This window comes from Neolamprologus brichardi, chromosome 15 (assembly GCF_056152115.1).
Source record: "Neolamprologus brichardi isolate AB-2024 chromosome 15, ASM5615211v1, whole genome shotgun sequence".
Taxonomy (NCBI): domain Eukaryota; kingdom Metazoa; phylum Chordata; class Actinopteri; order Cichliformes; family Cichlidae; genus Neolamprologus; species Neolamprologus brichardi.
This window is the reverse complement of record NC_142118.1, coordinates 13,389,760-13,408,936: the sequence shown is the minus strand read 5'-3', so window position 1 is coordinate 13,408,936 and position 19,177 is coordinate 13,389,760. Positions and strand designations below refer to the sequence as shown.

Genomic DNA, 19,177 nt, shown 5'->3' with positions numbered 1-19,177 from the left:
CAAAGGGGCAGGTCAAAGTGACTCTGTTTCTATATTTATTGTGATTGTTTTATTATAAGAAATGTGTGTGTGTGTATCACAGAAACTATTTGTGTCCGATCTAAAATTAGACCAGAGGATAAGCTTTTTATTGTTTTAAATCTGTACAGGAAAACATAAAACTACATGAAGAAATATTTATAGTCCATTAGCTTCCAATCTTTTTAACCAGTCATGTTAAACTTTATGTAAAGAATGCACAGACATGAATGCAGTACAAACTGTATTTATTGATACTCAGACAGTGTTTTTGTTTTAAATAGTACAAGACATAAAGGGAGCACTGGGCGTCTGCTGTGAAATAATAAACAAATTTATCAATTTGAAAACTAGTAAAGGAACAAGCATTATACAGGCATAATTTTTATTGCTCAGTTTGGTTTGCTGTTATGAAAACAGATTCACTATTGCACCGTTGGTTACAAAACACAGAAAGTCAATCCTATATCATTGTTAGCTATGGTTGCTTAGTTGAATTTGGCAACAAATGGCAAAGGGATGTCAACCTCTACTTTTTGGTCACTTACTCTAACATATTTTTCAACATTTTTGCTTTTTTCCTTCAGGGATGTAATGGCATTGTTGTGCAGAGTATTACCGCCTTTCACCATTGAATTAATCCAGGACTGGATGTCAGCTGTGAGTTGTTTACTAGATATGTCAGCCAAAATATTTTGGAGTTTAGCAGTCACAGCTTTTAGATATTCCATAACAACTCTGCAGACCTCTTCAACCGGCTTGATAACACCAGCCAGAACAGGAGAGTTCATGGCATCGTTGTATGCAGTACTCACAAAGTCAGAAAGTGTCTCCAGATTCTGGGATTTCAGAGTTTGGAGAAGCTTCTCACTCTGTTGGATGGTAAACTGCATGATTGCTGATAATTTCTTTACAATGTCCTCCAGCCGGATATCTCTAAATTTTCTCACAGTAACAACCACTTGGCCCTGGATTTTCTTTAAAGCTACCAACATATCATCAAGAATTTCCTTTCCGCTGACAATGCGATTAGAACCTGGGAAGGTGAATTCGGTGGCTTGGAAAGAATCAAGTGCCGTTGCAAACATGGAAGAAAGGTACTCTGGAATCTTATGGATTGCTTCTTCAGATACATCAGCAACAAAAGAAGTACATTTCTGATAGACCTCAAGCCCAGACAGCTTCTCTTTATAGCCGGGAATCTGGAACCTAGTCTCTCTCAGAAATTTAACAACAGCATCAAGGAACTTTTCAACTTTCTTCTGGTAGTTTTCGAGGATTAAAACAGTATTATCTGTGACAGTGGTCACAATCTTGCAAGATTTTACTGAATCAAGACTGTTAATAGCCCTCTTGAACATCACATTACCCTGCTTTTTAGCCTGTGCAAAGGAACCTTCGAGTCTTCTAACTTGTTTGTTGACCGCCTTGTATGTTATGACAGCAGATTCAGACACTATTTCCATGACCGCAGGCACTTGTTTCTTCGCTCCGAGCATCATCTCGTATGGTATTTCCATATTCCAGGTTGTTTGAAGGTTCAGCTTCTCAGAGTTGATCACAGACATCTTCAGACCCAAGATATCAATGTCTGTGGATGGCTCAGACTAAACAGGACACATGAAAACCAATAGGTTAATTATTTAAATAATACATCATTTAGGTTGAAAAAAAAAACAGCTTTTATTAGAAAGTGCATCGATAGTAGGCTATTATCTTACCGGGTAACGACCATAGAGTCTTGCTTTCACTTGTGCCGGTCGCTTAGCCTGCATCTGAACTGCAATGAGTCCTGCAGATGGATTGGAAACTGAGACAATAAGGCCTTCTTCTGGATTTCCAGTAATCTCCTCATAGATTTCCATGGCCAGGTCAAGAATGTTGACCTTTGCTGTGTTTGTGATGGTGATAGCTACATTTTCAGTAGTTAGGAAGATGGTGCTGTCATGATGTCCCTCTAGCATTGAATGTTTCACATTGAGGAGAGAGGCCATTTTAAATCCACCCATCATGTTCACATTGGTTTTGCCCTCAATCATTCCATTCAGGATCTCAAATTCAGATGTTGAAGAAGCATCTAGTTTGATGGTGATGCTGTCCTGCTTTAGGATGCTTGCGTTAGTCTTGAGAGTGATCATTGGTGTCTTCATGGAGATCTCATAGGTCATATCACCCATAACTGGGATCTTGATGCTCTGAATTTTGGGCAGGGTGATTTTTGGAAGAGTTACCCTGCGCAGGGCAGAGGGCACACGCAGAGTGGGCATTGTGATGAGGGTGAAGTCAGGCAGGGGAATTGTGAATGTTGATGTCTCAATGTTCATCATGGGAACCTTATAGGCAGGGACAGTAATAGTTTTAGGCAACTCAGTGCTATATTTTTCATACTCTTCCTTTGCTTTGTCATATGATGTAGCGAGTATGGCAGCAGCCTTATCCTTGCCATTCATCATTTTCTTGTGCAGTGTCTTGAAATTGGTGTTAAACGCATTGATGACTGGATCCATATTGATGTTAATGGCGATCAACTCATGGTTCTTAGTGTACTTCAGCTTGGAGCTCATATCAAATGTTTGCTGTGTTGTGATTAGTAGATTGCCCAGACCAGTGTCTTCCCACAGTGAGTAGTCTTCCACTTTTGGTGTCTTCATGTCAACAAATGGCAAGGTAATTTCAGGAATGGTGATAGGCTGCTTCAATACATCAAGATTGGCATCTCCTTTGATTTGGGAATACAGGTTAATTTCTGTTTCTCTGTTGTCCACAGCAAAGTAATGGGAGTATTTGTACTGGTTGAATCTAGCCAGACCTGTCCAACTAGCCTGCTGCACTTCGGTGTTCACGGTGAAAGCAATGTCATTCTGGAGATCTATCTTTCCAGACAGCTTTAATGGAAGGGCAATTTTGGTATTTGCTGTGTTCTTGGTATCAAGCTTAAGCTCATTAGGTGTGACCAGAGCAAGGGCTGAGTTTGAGAGAGTTCCTTCAACCTGACCAACCAGCTGTGCGCTGTGAGAGGCAGAGAAATCAATTTTCATGTCTTCAACCTTTGCCTCGAATTTGAGTTCTGCAACGCTGTTTTTAATGAAAGGTGTTTCAGTCTCAGCCTTGGCATCAACAACTACGTGGCTGAAAATGCATATTTCAGCACCAACATTCTGATTCGTTTTCAGAAAGTTGCTGTCTGTTGTTCCAGTGAAACTCACTTTGGCTTTATGGAAATCCATGACCACTGACAAGTCGCTCTTGTGGCGTGCCTCATCTGAGAAGTCCCGAATTGCATATTTTTCTCTGGCCACATTGTTAAAGGTCAGTTGGATGGAGCCATCTTTAAGCAGGAAAACTACATTTTCTTTAATCTCCATTTCACTAAAGATGTTAAGGGCAGGCATGTTGAGGTCATGTACGTACGTAGTGACTGCGGTGGTTGAAATTCCATTTTCCATGTTGAAGACTGCATTGTTAACAAGGGTTGCAGAGTAGAGCTCGGTTTTTGCTGCTGCAATAGTATCAGCAGAAGCTTCAGCTGTCAGACCATAGAAGGTCATTTGACCCTTGTGGTCAAGTTCAAAAGACGACTGATCAACCTTGATGAGCTCAGAGATGGACAAATGACTCATCTTGGGCACAGATAAATGTGCACTGGCTTCCACAGTGAAGTCAAGGATTCGCAAAGTAGATGTAGTCTTTGAGATGAGGTTCATTTTGAACTCTGGTGTGTCAGAAATTGTTGTGGTGTTCTCCAGGTCAGCAGTGGTTGTGAGTTTATAATGAGGTGAATTAACTCTGAACTCTCCATAAAGTTTTCCAAAACAGGGGATCTTGCTCATTTCTGCCACTTTCTCTTTCAGCTCCATGGTGAGGGTGTCATAATCAAAGGACCTTACTTTCTGGATCATTCTGATGAAATAGTTGCTCATGTCATCAATTAGCTGTTTGAAGTCAAAGGCATATAGCTCATTCAACAGCTCCTGAACAGGTACCATTATGTTTTTCATCACAGGCTGAATGTCAATTGACCTGAGAGAATCAAATGCATGCTGAATCTTTTCTCTAACCTGATACTGCTTCATCATTTTAACAATCTCATCCATGAAGGCTCCAATCATTTTTTCAACTTCAAAGCTGGAGAGAATCTCTTCAATTTTGGTATAAATCACTTGGAACTTGTTCGCAATGTCATGTTTCTTCATCCAAACCATTATGGTGTCTTTGATAGATTTCAGTATGTTAATGACTTTTTCAGTTGGGAGCTTGGGTGTCAGGTTGGTGATGAAGTTTTCCATTGAGCTGATGAATTTTCTCAGGTCTTGGATAAACAGGTTGAAGTCAAAGTTGTTAATGGCCTCCTTTAGTTCTGCCATCTTGAGCTGGAACTTGGCACTGATCTCATACCTGTTGTTGATGTCTTTTAGCATCTCAATGCTGTTGTCCATCAGTACCATCACTGTGCTCTTCATCTTTTCAACGAATGCAGGCAGATGCTCAATAAATGGGATCTGGAGAGAGTGACTGTCACTGCTCTTGTCATATTTCACAAATCCAGAGATGGCATAATTTTGAATGGACTCACTGAAGAGGGGAGTGGAGACTGCTCCTGCCATTTCAACACCCATTCTTTCTGCATTGTTGTAGGCACTCATTTCCTGTTCAAAGGCGTGCTCATTTACTTTAGATGTCACCTTCAGTGCGACACTTTGCTCTTGGAGGCTCAGCATGCTGCTGAACTTGTTGTCCATATTTGTTGTAATGGTTGGTCTGCCTTCTAGTTCATGTGTGGTTGAAGCTCTGTACTCAAATGACTGTGTGAAAAGCATGGGTTCTGCTCTCAGGAGGAATTTGCTGTATAATTCGCCACTCTGCTTTCCATACAGATTCACTGCACCATTTGAATTGAAAATGGAATCAATGTTCAGGGTGAAGGGTGCAGCCACAGTTGCAACTTTGCTGTCCAGATGAAGAGATGGGGAGTTGAAGTTAGCCACATTGTTGAACTTCATGGTCAGGCCAGCAACCTCGATATCAGTGGTATGCGTCATTTGAGTTCCCAGGAGTTTACCGTTGGTGTTATACTTTGCAGACAGGACCATGTCAATAAACTTGATTTCATAGGTGTGTTTGAGCTCTTCCTCTGAGAAAGCTCCCATCACTGTTCCAGTCAGCTCCAGGTTGTAGGGCTCTGCCTTGAACTGGGCATCATTCACGAAGCTAACCTCCATTATCTTCAGGTCATTTTTCACAATAACTGAGGCAGCAGAACGGCCCATGTTGACTGTGATGTCATGCTTGTAAGAGTTGCTGCTGTCAAGCAAGTTGTCAGTCTTGGACTGCAGGGTAAAAGATCTCAGTGTAAGAGACAGTGCGTTTGTGTTTTCAGTCCTCATCTCCTTGAAAGATCCAACCATGTTGTTAGAGAGAGTCAAGCCATCTTCATTCACTCTGAAGTTCACTCTGTTCCTGCTGTTAATATCAAAGAGGTTAGCCTCAAAGTTGCTGTTAAAGTAGACTTCTGTGGTTGCAATCTTGCCTCCAATGGTGAGCTCTGCTTTGTTTTCTTTAATGCCTCCTTTTGTTGTGAGAGACATGGTGGCACTTGAAGTGTCAACTGTACCATGGAAAATATTCTCAAATGTGAATGGACTGTGCTGGGCGGTTGTTGTACAGCTGGTGGTCAGGCCATTGGTGTTCAGGGAAAAGGCGGCCTTGTGAGAGGCGATGCTTGAAAAGATGTTCATGGAGGCCTCAGTGTTGACCTCCATGCCAGAGGGATTAAGGGAACCGGTAAGCAGTGAGTAGATACGGTTGCTTGTATCATCGGCTAGATTCTCTATTCTGAGACTGGCCTGTCCTCTAGAGGCAGCAAACTCTATCTGGCTCCGAAGCATCCTCTCATCAGCCTGTGTCTCAGAGCTGGACTGGATGGTAAGCTTGAGATCCTTGTACCTAAGGTTAATTTTAGTGTTGTGCACGATGGGGTCACTGTTCACTTTAGTGTTAGAGTCAAACAGAAGCTCTTCCTCTGCATAAGATGCCTTCATCTTGTTTTCAAGCTTCAGGTCTTCAGACTTCACATTCAGTGAACTCTGCATTATTGCTTCTTTCTTCGCTGGGTCGACCGAGAAGGTGTAGAGATAGGTGGTGGAAGCGGTCATGAGTCCAACAGTGACACTTCCATTTGTGTTAACATTTCCAAAAACCTTTTTAGAGTCAAGGGTCATCTGGGTAGTAATAGTCAGGGAGGTGTCCAGACCCTCAGGGGAAAAAGCATGCACGTTGTAGCGGCCAGTTGACATCAAACTGTCTGTGACTGCAATGGTTTCCTGAACATTAAAACCTGTGATGATCAGCATGTGTTTCAGGGAACCATCAAGAGTGAATTCCATAGTTTCCGCTTCCGTGTCAGTGATTTTGGTTGCTCCTTTAGAACAGACAAATAAAAAAAATTAACAATTCGTATCAGCGTCTATGTTTTTTCTGCACTGTTCAATAACAAATGTATAGTTTATAAGAATAAAGAATAAAGAATTACCCTCAGCTGAAAATGAGAGGAATTGGATCGGACTGTCAGCCACAATGTTGAATTTGGCCACATAGTTAGGAGACTCTGCAGTGTTGTTACCAGCAGACGCTGTTGCCTCCCACTTATAATAGTTGGTGTCGACCTTGGCAGCCATTTCCACCATGCCCATCAGAGGCAGGGTGAGATCATAGTCAGATGGGATGTTAAAAGTTGGGATTTGGATTCCTCGTGAGGCAAAATCTATGCCCAACTTCGGCATGGAAATGTGTGGAGTGGTGACCATTTGAGGTATCCTCAGCTCCTCAGATGATTTGCCCCCAAAAGGAACTGGGATGGTGATAGTCAGACGGTCCTGGTTGAACTGGTATCTCAGTGTGCTTTCACTGTTGAAATGGTGAAAGTAGGGAACATGTTAAAATGTTGTATTTATTCAGTATAAGGTTTGAAAGTTTTTCATTATAATAACAATTATGAAGATACTAGTTAATGTTTTTGCTTCACTTACAGGTTCATGAACAGGTTTTCAGGCACAGATGGCATTTCCATCATAGCTAAGCTGTTCCTCAGTCTCGCCATATAGAGACAATCAGCTGAGACTTTGTCCATCCAGATATTGCTGGCCTGATTAAAACACATCATATTTCTTATGATTCAGTCTGGACAAACTAAAAACTACGAAATAAACATTCAGTTAGTATAAAATTCTTTTTACCTCAATTCCTTTGTTGACGATGTGTCGTAGTTTCATATCAGTCTTGATAACCTGCTGGTCCATAACATCCTCTGCAGTCTTCCTCAGCCAGGCCTGGATGACCTTAGCGTAATGCACTGGGACTTTTGTTTCAGCATTCATGTTGGACGTCAGCTGAACCTCAGCCTGCTCTTCGCCTGTGACAGTAAAAACACAGTGTTTTAAACTGTGCCTGATATGACCATTCTTTGAGCTCCATTGCCACTCTTCTTGAGCAAAATTACCATATTTGAAGGTGACTGCCTGAATGGAGGAGATCTCTGGGAGCTTGACATCACTTCTGATCTCCATGGTGAGTCCGTCGGCTTTGCTCATGGTAGCAGTGACTGTGGCATCTGTCTTGAGTGAGGGGACTAACAGCTGAAGCTGCAGCATGCCATCAGTCATAGCCTGAAGCCTATAATTAATAATAAAAAAACAGTTAATTTCTGCAATGAGGTCACTGTAATTATAGTAAAGTAATTGAACAGTTTAGGAAAATATTTTGCTGGGTTTACTCACTTGGCACGGCCAGTCAGAGTGAGTTGAGGCACGTTCTTGTTGGAGATCTCGAGAGTAATAGATTTGCCTCTGGCATTGCTATCCGTCATGCCGAGCTTGACGCCCGCCTCAACATCAAAGTCAGGTATGTCGATCTGAGTGCTGAAGACATTTCTGTTCCTGTTGTATTTCATGGTGACTGTAGCCTCAGTAGGCTGAGCACCTGACGTCACAGAGTCAGAAAAAGGTTAATCACTTATCTGTATAACTCAAAAAAAGAAAAAGAAAAGAAAAGAAAGAGGCAGCACATGTAATAAAATTCTTGATTAAAAAAAAGCAATATTCATACCTTCGGCTCTCAGGGTCATCTTCACAGAATTAACCTTGTGGCGTCCGTCCTTTTCTTCGCCATAGGTGATACTGGCTGTGTACTCAGAGACCTCTTTAGTAGGCTCGATGTCCAGAGCAAACCTTGGGTAAAAATAAAGTCTTTAGTACATTTTTATTTCTTGTAATGCAATTTGGTACTGTGCAGCTATAAAATCTATAATCTCATGTGCATATATCCAGCTAAAACCACCATCTGAGATGAGCTAAAATCTTTTAATCTTGACCTATTCTTGACCTATTCTTATCTGTATTTAACCATCTTCTTTTCAACTGTACCACAATATACTAAACAATATTCAGCATTAAATGGAAATATGTTACATGATCATATTTAAGGCATTTCCATTTCTTATTTAACAAAGAAACAAAGCAAAACCTGACTTTTTAAAGAACATCTTACTCAGTCTCTCCGTTCAGAGGGAAGTAAGGAGCAGCCGTCTTGCCAGGAGCGTCACCATGAACTGTTTTTGTGCAGTATTTGACTCCAGAGAAGAGTGGGCTGCAGCTGGAGTCGGCTAGTCTGTGTGGGATCACTGTAGCGTGTCCAGCACCCACAATCATAACTTTGTTGCTATTTCAAACAAAGAACAGCAAAATTACTTTACAACTTCTAACAACATTATTAAGCATACATAATATATGAAATGCAATACGCTCCCTGTTGGTAGTGTTCTTTATAATTATTCAATCAATATCAATTAATACCATTTACTTGTATTACACAAAGTAAGTTATCAGATTTTTTTTTTTTTTTTTACCTGATTCTCAAGAATTTCATGGTGCCCTGTGGAGCAGGGATGGAAAGTTTGACTTGGTTTTGCTCCATGGTGATCTTGGCATTGAAAGAGCTCTCATGGTACATGTTGGTGTGCATCTCAACTGAAGAGACAACAAATTCAGGCACATGGATTCCCATCTGAGTCATGAACTCAATTCCAATTGCGGGCATGAACACCAGCTCCTGGAAACAAAGGGGATCACAGAAAAATTGAAGTGCGTGGGGAAAAAATGACCAACAGTCAGGATTAATATTACTGAGAATTCTACGTACATGTCACAGAAACAAACAATTAAAACAGCAACATTGTAATAACAATTGCTGTTTTAGTATGGTGCTAAACACAGGTTAAATACTTTACCATGTTTGGAGTCATGCGAAGACCTCCTTTTGCACCAGGAGCAAAGGTGCCAGACAGAGCAAATGTCAGAGGCAAGCCAGATGCTGTTGACATCATGAATTTGTTGTCCATGAAGATGTAATGGGCAAAAATCTCATTGCGAGTGCTTGAAATCAGGTTAGACATGACCTGACAGGGAGAAATACAGTTAACAAATAGAGTTTTTCAGCTGCAAAGAAAAAAAATCTATATAGACACTATATTAATGACTGCAGAACACTACCTTTGTTGGTATTATCCTCATGAAAATGTCTGCATACATCAATGCATTTTCAGCAATAGACTTCAGTTCATTGCTCTTGATGTAGCCAAGCTCAGCTCCCATTAGCCTCAGGTAGGCCATGACCTCTGGGGACTCTCGGTTCTGCAGGTCTTTTACCAGCTTGTTGAGGTTGCGGACAATTTCTGTTGCAAGGTTTTCAGGAGCCTTAAGAAAAAGGGACCAACATGTTAAATACGTTGGTGTGAGTGACAATGATACGTTCACTAAGAATAAGAGTGTTTAACAGAAACAGTTATGCGAGTGATATACCTTTTGCCCCTCTATTTTCAGTGGAGCAACCCATTTCTCCAGAACTTCCTTGATCTTTGGTGACATCTGTTCTTCAGCCCAGTACAGAGCCTTGGACACTGTGTCAGGGAAGAATCCATTCTTGCCAAACAGAGCCTCAATGGTTGGCTCAAAGCCTTTTCCTTCCATGCCAACCTGCCAAAAAAAAATAATAATAATATGAATACAAAAATGAACCAGGAGTTGTTGGGGTTAGGTCCCATCAAATAAAATTAATCCCCATGAATAAAGTTCAGTGTTAAAGGTGTAAAAATGGCATAAATAATTGTGCGTGAGAAGCACTGTACATACCTCCCAAATATCCATGCTGTAACCAAAAGCATTCAGGGTAGTTTCCAGCAAGACTTCTCTTGGCAACGTGCTGCTGGGATCGAAAATGACATTGCCTTGAATTTTGGCCGCCATGCTCTCATGTGCCATTCCCAGCTCATAGTTGCGAGATTTTGTGGTGTAGTCGCTGTGTGTAGAAACTTCTGTGTCCTGCAGGGCATCCATTATTTTCTCCCCGAGCCTGGAGTGAAGATTAAAAGTAAAACTATTAGCTGAGTGTAAATAGATGGGTGCCCAAATCGGCGAAATATATGTATAGAACAACACATTAAGCTGAAAAATGCTTTATTCTTACTTTTTGGTCTCTGAATCAGTTGAGGAAATGATGTTGTAGATGTGGGAGGACACAAAAGCCCTGATCTGCTCGTTCTGCTCTTGGGTAAGCAGCTTCATCACCACCTCAATGTCACTGTCCTCGGGGTTTCTCATCAGTGTCAGATAAGCTGCCAGACGTTTCTGCACAGCGCCCTTGGGATACTGGCTGACCCTCTGGAGGTTGGCACGAATCTGGACAGGAAAACAATTTGAAAAAACAGTGACTTAATGGTCTTTGTAGCTGCAGTTTGTCTCCACTATAAAACCGGGAAGCAAGGAGACTGCTCATGTAGAAGAGGAATGTGGTTAGTTACCTCATCTGTCACAGACATGCGCCTGAAAGCCTGGATGGCGGCCAGCTGCACGGACAAAGTGGTTGCGGGCTGTCTCATGCACTTGAGCAGGGTGGTCTTAATAGCAGGATCGGTGGCCTCCATTGCGTCTCCCATGTTGCCAACAACCTGGACAGAATATTAAACCAAATCATAAATCATGCAATTAAATGTTCCCCTTAAAACTTTTTTATCTTTGTCCTTAGGAAATGTGGGATCAGTGTTTTTTCCCCTCTGTATTGTCTCGATATAATAAAGTTTTCTTGAATGAAAATGTATTCTTATTCACGTCTTGTTACCTACCCTTAAAGTCAGGAAAGTCAGGTCTTTGTCACCAGGGCAGTCTGCACCCAGAAGAGAAGCAATATAGTTGTAGACAGCTGTGATCTCTGGAGTGACTCCCTCAGATTTATACAGTCTAGAGGATAAAGATAGACATTAGGGATTATGTATTAATTTACAACAGGTACCACAATTCAGTGTTACTGCATCGAGGAGAGCGTCCTTCAGAATGTCATATATTTATGTTCACTTACTTCCTGGCTGCATTGCTCAAAGCATACATGATGGGTTTGCTCTGCTTGTACTGAGCCATTGCCAGCAAGTCTTTCACCATCTGCTGTGAAGGGTTGGGCAGCAGCCCCAGGGCGTAGACAACAGCATCAACCTCAACAGCATCTTCATGAAAGGTCCTGAGAAGCTTGAGCATGGCGCTAGTGCATTCTGGTGTACCACACTGAGCCAGAGCTTGCCACGTCAGAGAGGGTGAAATGTCTGTCATCTCAACAATAGCCGAGTCCAGGATGTCCCCCTTCAGGCCACGAAACTCTGACACCAGCTGGCGGAAAAGGCCGGCGCGCTTCTCGCCCTCGTTGGTTTCTGACAGAGAGTTCAGCTTCTGCATCGTGGCAGCGACAGCATCCATGGTTTGCACTGGGGATTTGTCGTCAACAACATCCATGGCCAAGTTCCAAATATTGTCCTCATCTGTACAGAAATAAATCACAAGCAGTGGAAAATCTATTAGAATCTAGATGTTAGTGACACACATAAAATATTTATATTGTTTTTTCCCCCCCATTTTTACAAAATTTGTTTTCACACAACAGAAGCACTCACTGTGATCAAAGATTCTGTCATTGATCTTGGCAGTCACTCTCAGAGTCACAGTCTGCTTCACCATAGCAGAAATTCCATATTGGTTTCTTTTTTCAGAAGAGAGAAATCCCCAAATGTGTGTTAGATTTCAAAGAGAATTCACAAAATTATTCATGAAAAATAGTCAAAATAAAACTTACTCATGGGACAGGGGCAGGAAGATGTGTTTCTCTGTGCAGGTTCCACTGGTCATGTGTTTCTTCTGGTTGTCAAACCTGTAGTTACAGCTCTGAGTGCTCCTGATCAGCTTGGACAGGCCGGTTTTCTGACAGGCAATAAATAAATAAATAAATAAATAAATAAAAAATTAATGTTTTGTCAGAAGTTTGGAGAATGTAGAATGCTTGGAAATGTAGATGTACTTTGTGGCTTGACATTGGAAGAAAAAGGGATGGATGTTTGCTTTGTGGTTTTATACTATGAAAATATAGCTTGGGTTCATTTAATAATGTAATCAGACCATATTTTTTTCCTGATGATTGAGTGCTGATATTTTGACTCTTGGCCTGAGTTTGTGATGGCAGTGTCAGATTTTTGTTGAACTCTTACCATGCCAGAGACGAGAGCCAGGGGACTGGTGTCCTGTCTGCGGGCAGTGAACCAGTCACATCTGGACAGATCCCTGCTGACTGTCACATCAGTAGCAATGTCCTGTTTGTTGTTGATGGTGAAGTCGGTGGAGCACGCTCCGTGCACGGTGGGCTGGAAATGATTAGGATGTTCAAAACAATTCAATATTCAAGCTGTAAGAACTGGACCTATGGACGTGCTTTCCTTCCTTTAACTTATCTCTTAAATCAGGTAATCAATCATTCTTAAAGATTACCTCCATTATGAGCGCAGCGCATGTCAATAACAAGATAAAGTTATCTAGGACTTTGACCTGTTGCTGAAAATTGTCATTGTTGGAACATGCTGTTACAACAGTGTATTTATCTCCTCTGACTGGGCCAGCTTATCTGCACCTTGTGCAACTTATCTGTACATGACTAAACAACAAACTGAATCAGGCTCTACTTGGCGTGATTTAATTGCCAACTATGAAGCTATGAAAATATTCCCAAAAAAGAAGAAATCAAGTAATAAACAAGTGAGGGGAGCTACCATTTCATTGTTCTTCTCCTCTTCCATCCCAGGCACCATGAGAGCTGAGACAATTCCTCTCTTGATGTTGAGGATGTTGACGGGCTCATTGTCCTCAGGGTACAGCCTGACATCTGTCTGTCCTTCGACTGTGATCTTTAGAGTGTTTCTGTTGACGTGGACAGATCATCATTTACAGCCTGCAATTCAGGTCACTCTTTGATTTCCTCATTTACCCTGGATCCTAATTTCTGAGAGCAATTAACGAAATATATAAATCTTTCCTACAAACAAGATGACTCACTTCTCCATGGCAGCTTTGAAAGCCTCAGCTCCAGCAGCAGGACGATACAGTGGATTCCCCTCATCGTCAACGCCAACAACCTCGCTCAGAGAGCAGTCTGTTGTGCGGAGGATGAAGCTACAGGTCTGGGGCACATCAACCTCAACCTGTGCAGCAGAATAAACAGTTTGTTTGGACTTCTTGTTTTACATTCAGGGTCATGAGATTGCTGTTTTCTTTCCCCCAGCAATGATCTAAGCTCGAAGACTTACTGTGCAGGAGACTTTGGGGCCGCTTTTATTGTCTGTAGCTCCATTCACAGTGTTAAAGGTCTCAGCTTCGTAGTCATACACAAATCTTCTGAAGTGCCTGTATCTTTTGGCCACTGAAAAGTATTTAAAGCATTTACAGCAATAGTTAGAACAACAACAGCCAGTTTATCAAATGCTAAACTAAAATAAAAACTTCAAGGCTAACTCCACTCAAACCAAAGCTTTACATCCAGGACTTATGGAACTGAAGCTAAATGTTTAATGCGTAGTTCTCTATATACGTTCTAGGTATAATGGAAATTAAATATTTCAAGCTTCCCATTTTGATTTTCCCGCTTTATAATATTAAATTACACATTGTAAAATATTTACTTTTAAACAATGACAACAAAGACACTCACAAAAGCAGGCTGGAGATGGTTCCTCAACACTTCCAACATCTTGCTCTGAAAAACAAAAAAACCCCAAACAAACGCACAAGCTGCCATTACAGTGCAACAACACAATTGCAAATGATTGAATACAGTAATTATGCCACTTTTGGCTGCTCTCTTATTCCAAGCGTGAGTCTCTGCGCATTTGATTTGGCAGATTTTATGCCAAATACGCTGTCTTATGTAAGCCCTAAGGAATTTGAGTCTCCAACCCGGGGGGAAACTGGGGATTTTTGTTTGGTAAACGTTTAAGCTGCACGTTAAATACATTAATAAATACTACTAATAAAAAAAATTAGTAATTTTATTTGTCAATGCCTTGCAAAACACTTAACACAAACTAACAATATTTACTGTAAATTTTTATATGTTGAAGTCTAATTAAATAGTTACACATTTGTTTTGCTCTATTTTAAAAACATAAGAGACATAAAGAGTATCAAATATCACCATCTCAAATTTTTGAAATATGTGTTCCATTTCAGAGCAAGTTGCCAACTTTTCACAAAGCTAAAAAAAAAAAAAGCATTCGTTACATATTTTTAACATTTAACAAACAGATTTAAGTCACATACAGGTCCAAGTCCACTGCCTTTAAATAGAAAAAAATATTGTACTCACGGGCTAGTGTGCATGTGCCCAGAAACAGCACAAGGCAGAGCTTGTAACCCAACATCATGGGTTGAGCTCCTGGAAGCCTTAAGGTAAGAAGAGTCCCCCTCTTTCTCTGAAGACTAATTCTTGTGCCTTCGCCTTTTGGCTTTTATAGCTTTCAAGACATACTGTATGTGATTGCAGGGACTTGCAAATGTGTTGCCCTGGTTCCAAAGTCTGAGCAGTCCTTGTGGCAGGTCAAAGGTAAAAAGACTGTCTGTCAGCACTGGGTGGGGGTGGCCAGTGATTATTTTAAATGACTGTTGTTTTATTATTTCTGGTTTGAGATCATCCTGAGGTCATTAATATAGAATGCTAATGCTTATTGTTAAAAAACCAAAAAACACCACCCCCCGACAATTTATATCTAGCAGATAATTTATTATTTAGTGCTGTACTACTTTATGTGTTAGTAAGTAATATAGTGCAGTACAACATAGATTTTGTGGTACTAGGATAATACTAATGTTTATGTGTTATCATATATCATTATATTTTAATACAACATTAATATAGTCTTGCTAGCTAACATTTTTAATAACCATCATCAGTGTTGTGTAAGTACTAATCATCATGGATCAATAACTTTGTATGTTGCATTCAAAGCTCAGGTCACAAAAACATTTGGTAGTATCAGGATTTTATTGACTTTCATTTCAACGCTGTGTGCCATTATTCTAAGAGGCAATCAGTTCAAACTGAGAAAGGTTTCAGTTTTGATTTTACAGAATTTCCTTTGGGATTAATAAAGATTTTCTGAGTATCATTTCTTTGTTTCAAACTTATGACTGCATGAACGTTCATACGATTCAAAATATAGCTTATAACACAAATGTGGCACTATGATGTACTGCAAGTATGCGAACGCCTCACCTTTGCCTTATAGATGGCTCAAGTATGTGAACCTATATCGCCTGCTGCTGGTGTGCTCCTGCTTAAAGTTAGTTATCAGCATATATTAAAGCACGTCTCAAAGCATTAGGTGCTTTATGACATGCACATGGTAGATAGGACTCTAATGGGCCTAACCAGTCATCAGAAGTACAGTGCATCTGCAGGGATCTCTAGGGTGGCACTTGGACATCCAGGGAAAAAATACATAGTGAAAGTGATTATAATGAGTAATTTCACTTATAGAATAAAATTAAAATGAAACCTTGAAGCTATTTCACTCAAATTCAACTTGCATCCCTTTTTATAAGCTGTTTCCACTATCAGTGGGATTTGGTATGGTGGGAGGACGCTGAATTTCGATTTCAAAGAGATTGGTCCAGAAGAAGTTGGAATACCTGAAATACCTGAATGGAAAACTCAAAACATATCTTCCTGAACAGGAAATATTCAGCCCAACTCCAATAGTTATGTCTTGCATTTGGGTGTAACATCATTTTAGGATCCACCCTAGACTCTTGTAGTCTTGTAATAGCCTTAAACCTCAAACATGGCGTATTAAACTGTTTATTCACAAAATAAGAAGAGTTTAGTTTTAGCTAATTCTAATTTGACTGAAATTACTTATACTGCAATATGCACTATGCAATATGTCCCACAGCAACACATGCAAAATGTAATTATTATAATATGACAAATGGCCTGAAGTAGTAAAGTGCAGAAGCTGCTAAATGAATGATAACCAGTGCCTCTCAGATCGCTAAAGGTCCAGTAATCCATAAACCTGCCCTTTGATTTCTCATTTGTTGTGGTGCATTCAGAATAACAGGGTGAAAGATGTAACTTTGGCAAGGTTTCATAGCTTCCTGTAGGCCAGAGCCCCCTGGAGCTTTAGTCACTCCCAGTGGGAACCAGACTGGATGCAAATAAATCTCAGCAGTGGTGTCTCAGTATTTATGGCTAACCTTTCACCTCCTAAGAAAAGCCTGTGAAATCTTCTAGATAAGACTTACAGGAGAACTGAACTCAAGATAAGTCAATCAGACACAAGGAGACTAGCTGATGTTGCACAAGAGTAACATCAGCACTGTGCAAATGGATTACAGTACAGTATGTAGACTATATGGACTAGGTGGACTTAATAGGTGGGAATATAGGAGAAAATGGTGAATTCTTGGGACTAATACTAAAAATGCTATTTAAACAAGCCCTTTCACCGACACCTCCTATTAACATGGCTGTTTCTTTTGCCTCTGCTATTAATGATTCCATTTTAATGTCAGAGAAAAAGGAGAAACCTCTATAATAACAAAAATTGTAAAATCTTTTTTTTTTTACCATTCTATCTTTGGACTAAAGTCAAGTTGCCACACAGCAGATCATCTAATTTAGCAACAGGCCAGTTGCAGTGAACAAGATGATATGAGGTGACCAATCATTAGTTAGTTTAATGGAAAAATGTGGGCTTTTTAAAAGAGTAATATGAAATATACATTGAACCTTTTTACTTGGCTTTTTTATGTATTTTAATCACTCGCAGTATTATGGTTAAATATTTGATCAGGAAAAAAAAAATGAAATGATCACTTTAAATATAAAGAAAGTTTCCTAAATAAATATAAAAAAAGATGTTTGTCTCCTGTTTCATTTGGGCTCAAGTCAAAGTTCAGTCTGAGATGCTGATCTTCTGCTGAGCTCCGAAAACAAGGAGAACTTACAAAATCAATAAGGTTAAACAGGTTTAAGTGCTCGCCTTTGTTCATCAAAACCATTGTGAACATATTACCTCTGATTAATACATTTGAACCAGATGTTTAGTGGATAAAAGAGGGAAATGGCAGTGCTGGACATTTAGTTAATAGGTATAAAGTATTAATGCTAAAAACCACAAAGCAGTAAACAAACATGTATATATAAGTCATTAAGGAGACAAAATTAACACATATGATTTAAGACTGAGATCATGGCGTGAATGATATCTGTCCTCTTACAGTTTTTAGTTGGAAGGAGACACTTCATTGCTTTAGATCCACTCAGAAAAATCCCCTCTGATACTGTAGTGATAGTATGTTGTTGATCCGGCATGAGTGATAATGACATAACTGAAATACAGAGAAGAGTCAAAGCAGATAGAAATATCTTGCATTTTCTGTCAAATGTAACACAATAACCAAATGGATAACTAAAGATTTACTGTCTTTAACCTTAATTCTGATATATTTTCATGATAAATATTAAAATTAATAAAATATACTATAATTTCTCCACAAGTTGGGTTGTTGTGTACATAAAAACAGAATTCAATGATATTAAAATACCATAAACCACACATTTTATCCACAATTGAACACAGACGACATATGAAATGTTTGACTTAGAAATGATACCATTTAAGAAAAATATGAGCTCAGTTTGAATTTGATGGACAACACATCAGGAACATAACTTAGTATAAAAGATTATGAGCCAATACACAACTAAGAGCAGGAAAGTGAGGCTACAGCTCATATGCACTAACCAAAATTGGAAAGATTGGAAAAATCATCCTGCTTTGTATGAAGTGTTCAGGTGGTGGTGCCCCTTCACACCAGCTGAGGATTGTTTGCCTACCACAGGCTACTAGAGTATTGACAATGAGTTCACTGCATTCAATCTCAATCCAGTAGAGCATCGTGGGATGGTGGAATGGTGCAACATGGTTGTGCAACTAACAATTTTGCGGCAACTGTGTAATGTTATCATGTCAACATGGAGCAAAACTTTAGAGGAAGGTTTTCAGCAGTTTGTTGAATCTATGCCAGAAAGAATTAGGGTAGATCTAAAGGTAAACAGGGGTCCTAGCAAAGTGTAATCACAGGTAAGAGTATACCACCCTCAAATGTGCCAACTCATTAACCATTTAGAATGACAGTAAAACAACATGTTTCAGTTTTACACTCAAATTAACCTCGTCCCTGTGCTTTATTTTCATGCTAGTCATTCTGCCTTAAAATAACTTACAAATGTTTTTGGGTTTTTTTTGCATAACAAGATGAATATTGTACTCATCATTGTGAACTGGAAAAGTCAGACAATTCTCTGAAGCAACAAGAAAAGAACTACGTTTCAAAATCCTTGGATTAAAAACTAATGCAGAGACCAAATAAGACTCAGATCTCAGGTTTCTTTAATTCTTAACTTCCTTTCAAAGCTTTATGCCTTGTAAACTGAACGCATTTTATAGGATTTAAAACAGATGAAAGTTTCATCACACTGGCTCATGTATCACTGCCTCAAAGGCACAATAAATCAACCTAATTACTCAGGTTTAAAGCGTACTTTCTGAGAATGGAATGATTTTTGGCATGATCCTTGCTTTAAAATGTTTTAAAAGTTATTTTAAGTACATTTAAATAAATCTAATCATGACTCTAGCAATGAAGCTGAAACGACCAATGCATCTCTTAGTACTGGACATCATTAGTACTGGGCCTATAAAGTAGCTTGCCACGCTTATGTCAGAGTTTAAAATCAACAT

General features: G+C 39.8%; 1 protein-coding gene across 1 annotated transcript; it reads right to left on the bottom strand.

The window, feature by feature from the left end:
• Window positions 1-249: 249 nt before the first annotated feature.
• On the bottom strand, window positions 250-14,946 carry LOC102797644 (apolipoprotein B-100-like). Its single transcript, XM_006792531.3, has 26 exons — window positions 14,737-14,946; window positions 14,083-14,127; window positions 13,682-13,794; window positions 13,431-13,576; window positions 13,148-13,295; window positions 12,593-12,745; window positions 12,184-12,308; window positions 12,005-12,090; window positions 11,422-11,872; window positions 11,189-11,303; window positions 10,868-11,014; window positions 10,534-10,745; window positions 10,200-10,419; window positions 9,870-10,043; window positions 9,561-9,764; window positions 9,299-9,466; window positions 8,918-9,120; window positions 8,560-8,730; window positions 8,119-8,240; window positions 7,791-7,992; window positions 7,514-7,686; window positions 7,251-7,426; window positions 7,044-7,159; window positions 6,548-6,921; window positions 1,740-6,436; window positions 250-1,625 (listed from the first exon to the last, which is right to left on the bottom strand). Exons 1-26 carry the CDS (start codon window positions 14,792-14,794, stop codon window positions 507-509), a joined length of 9,918 nt encoding a protein of 3,305 aa, XP_006792594.2. The 5' UTR covers window positions 14,795-14,946; the 3' UTR covers window positions 250-506.
• Window positions 14,947-19,177: the final 4,231 nt, after the last annotated feature.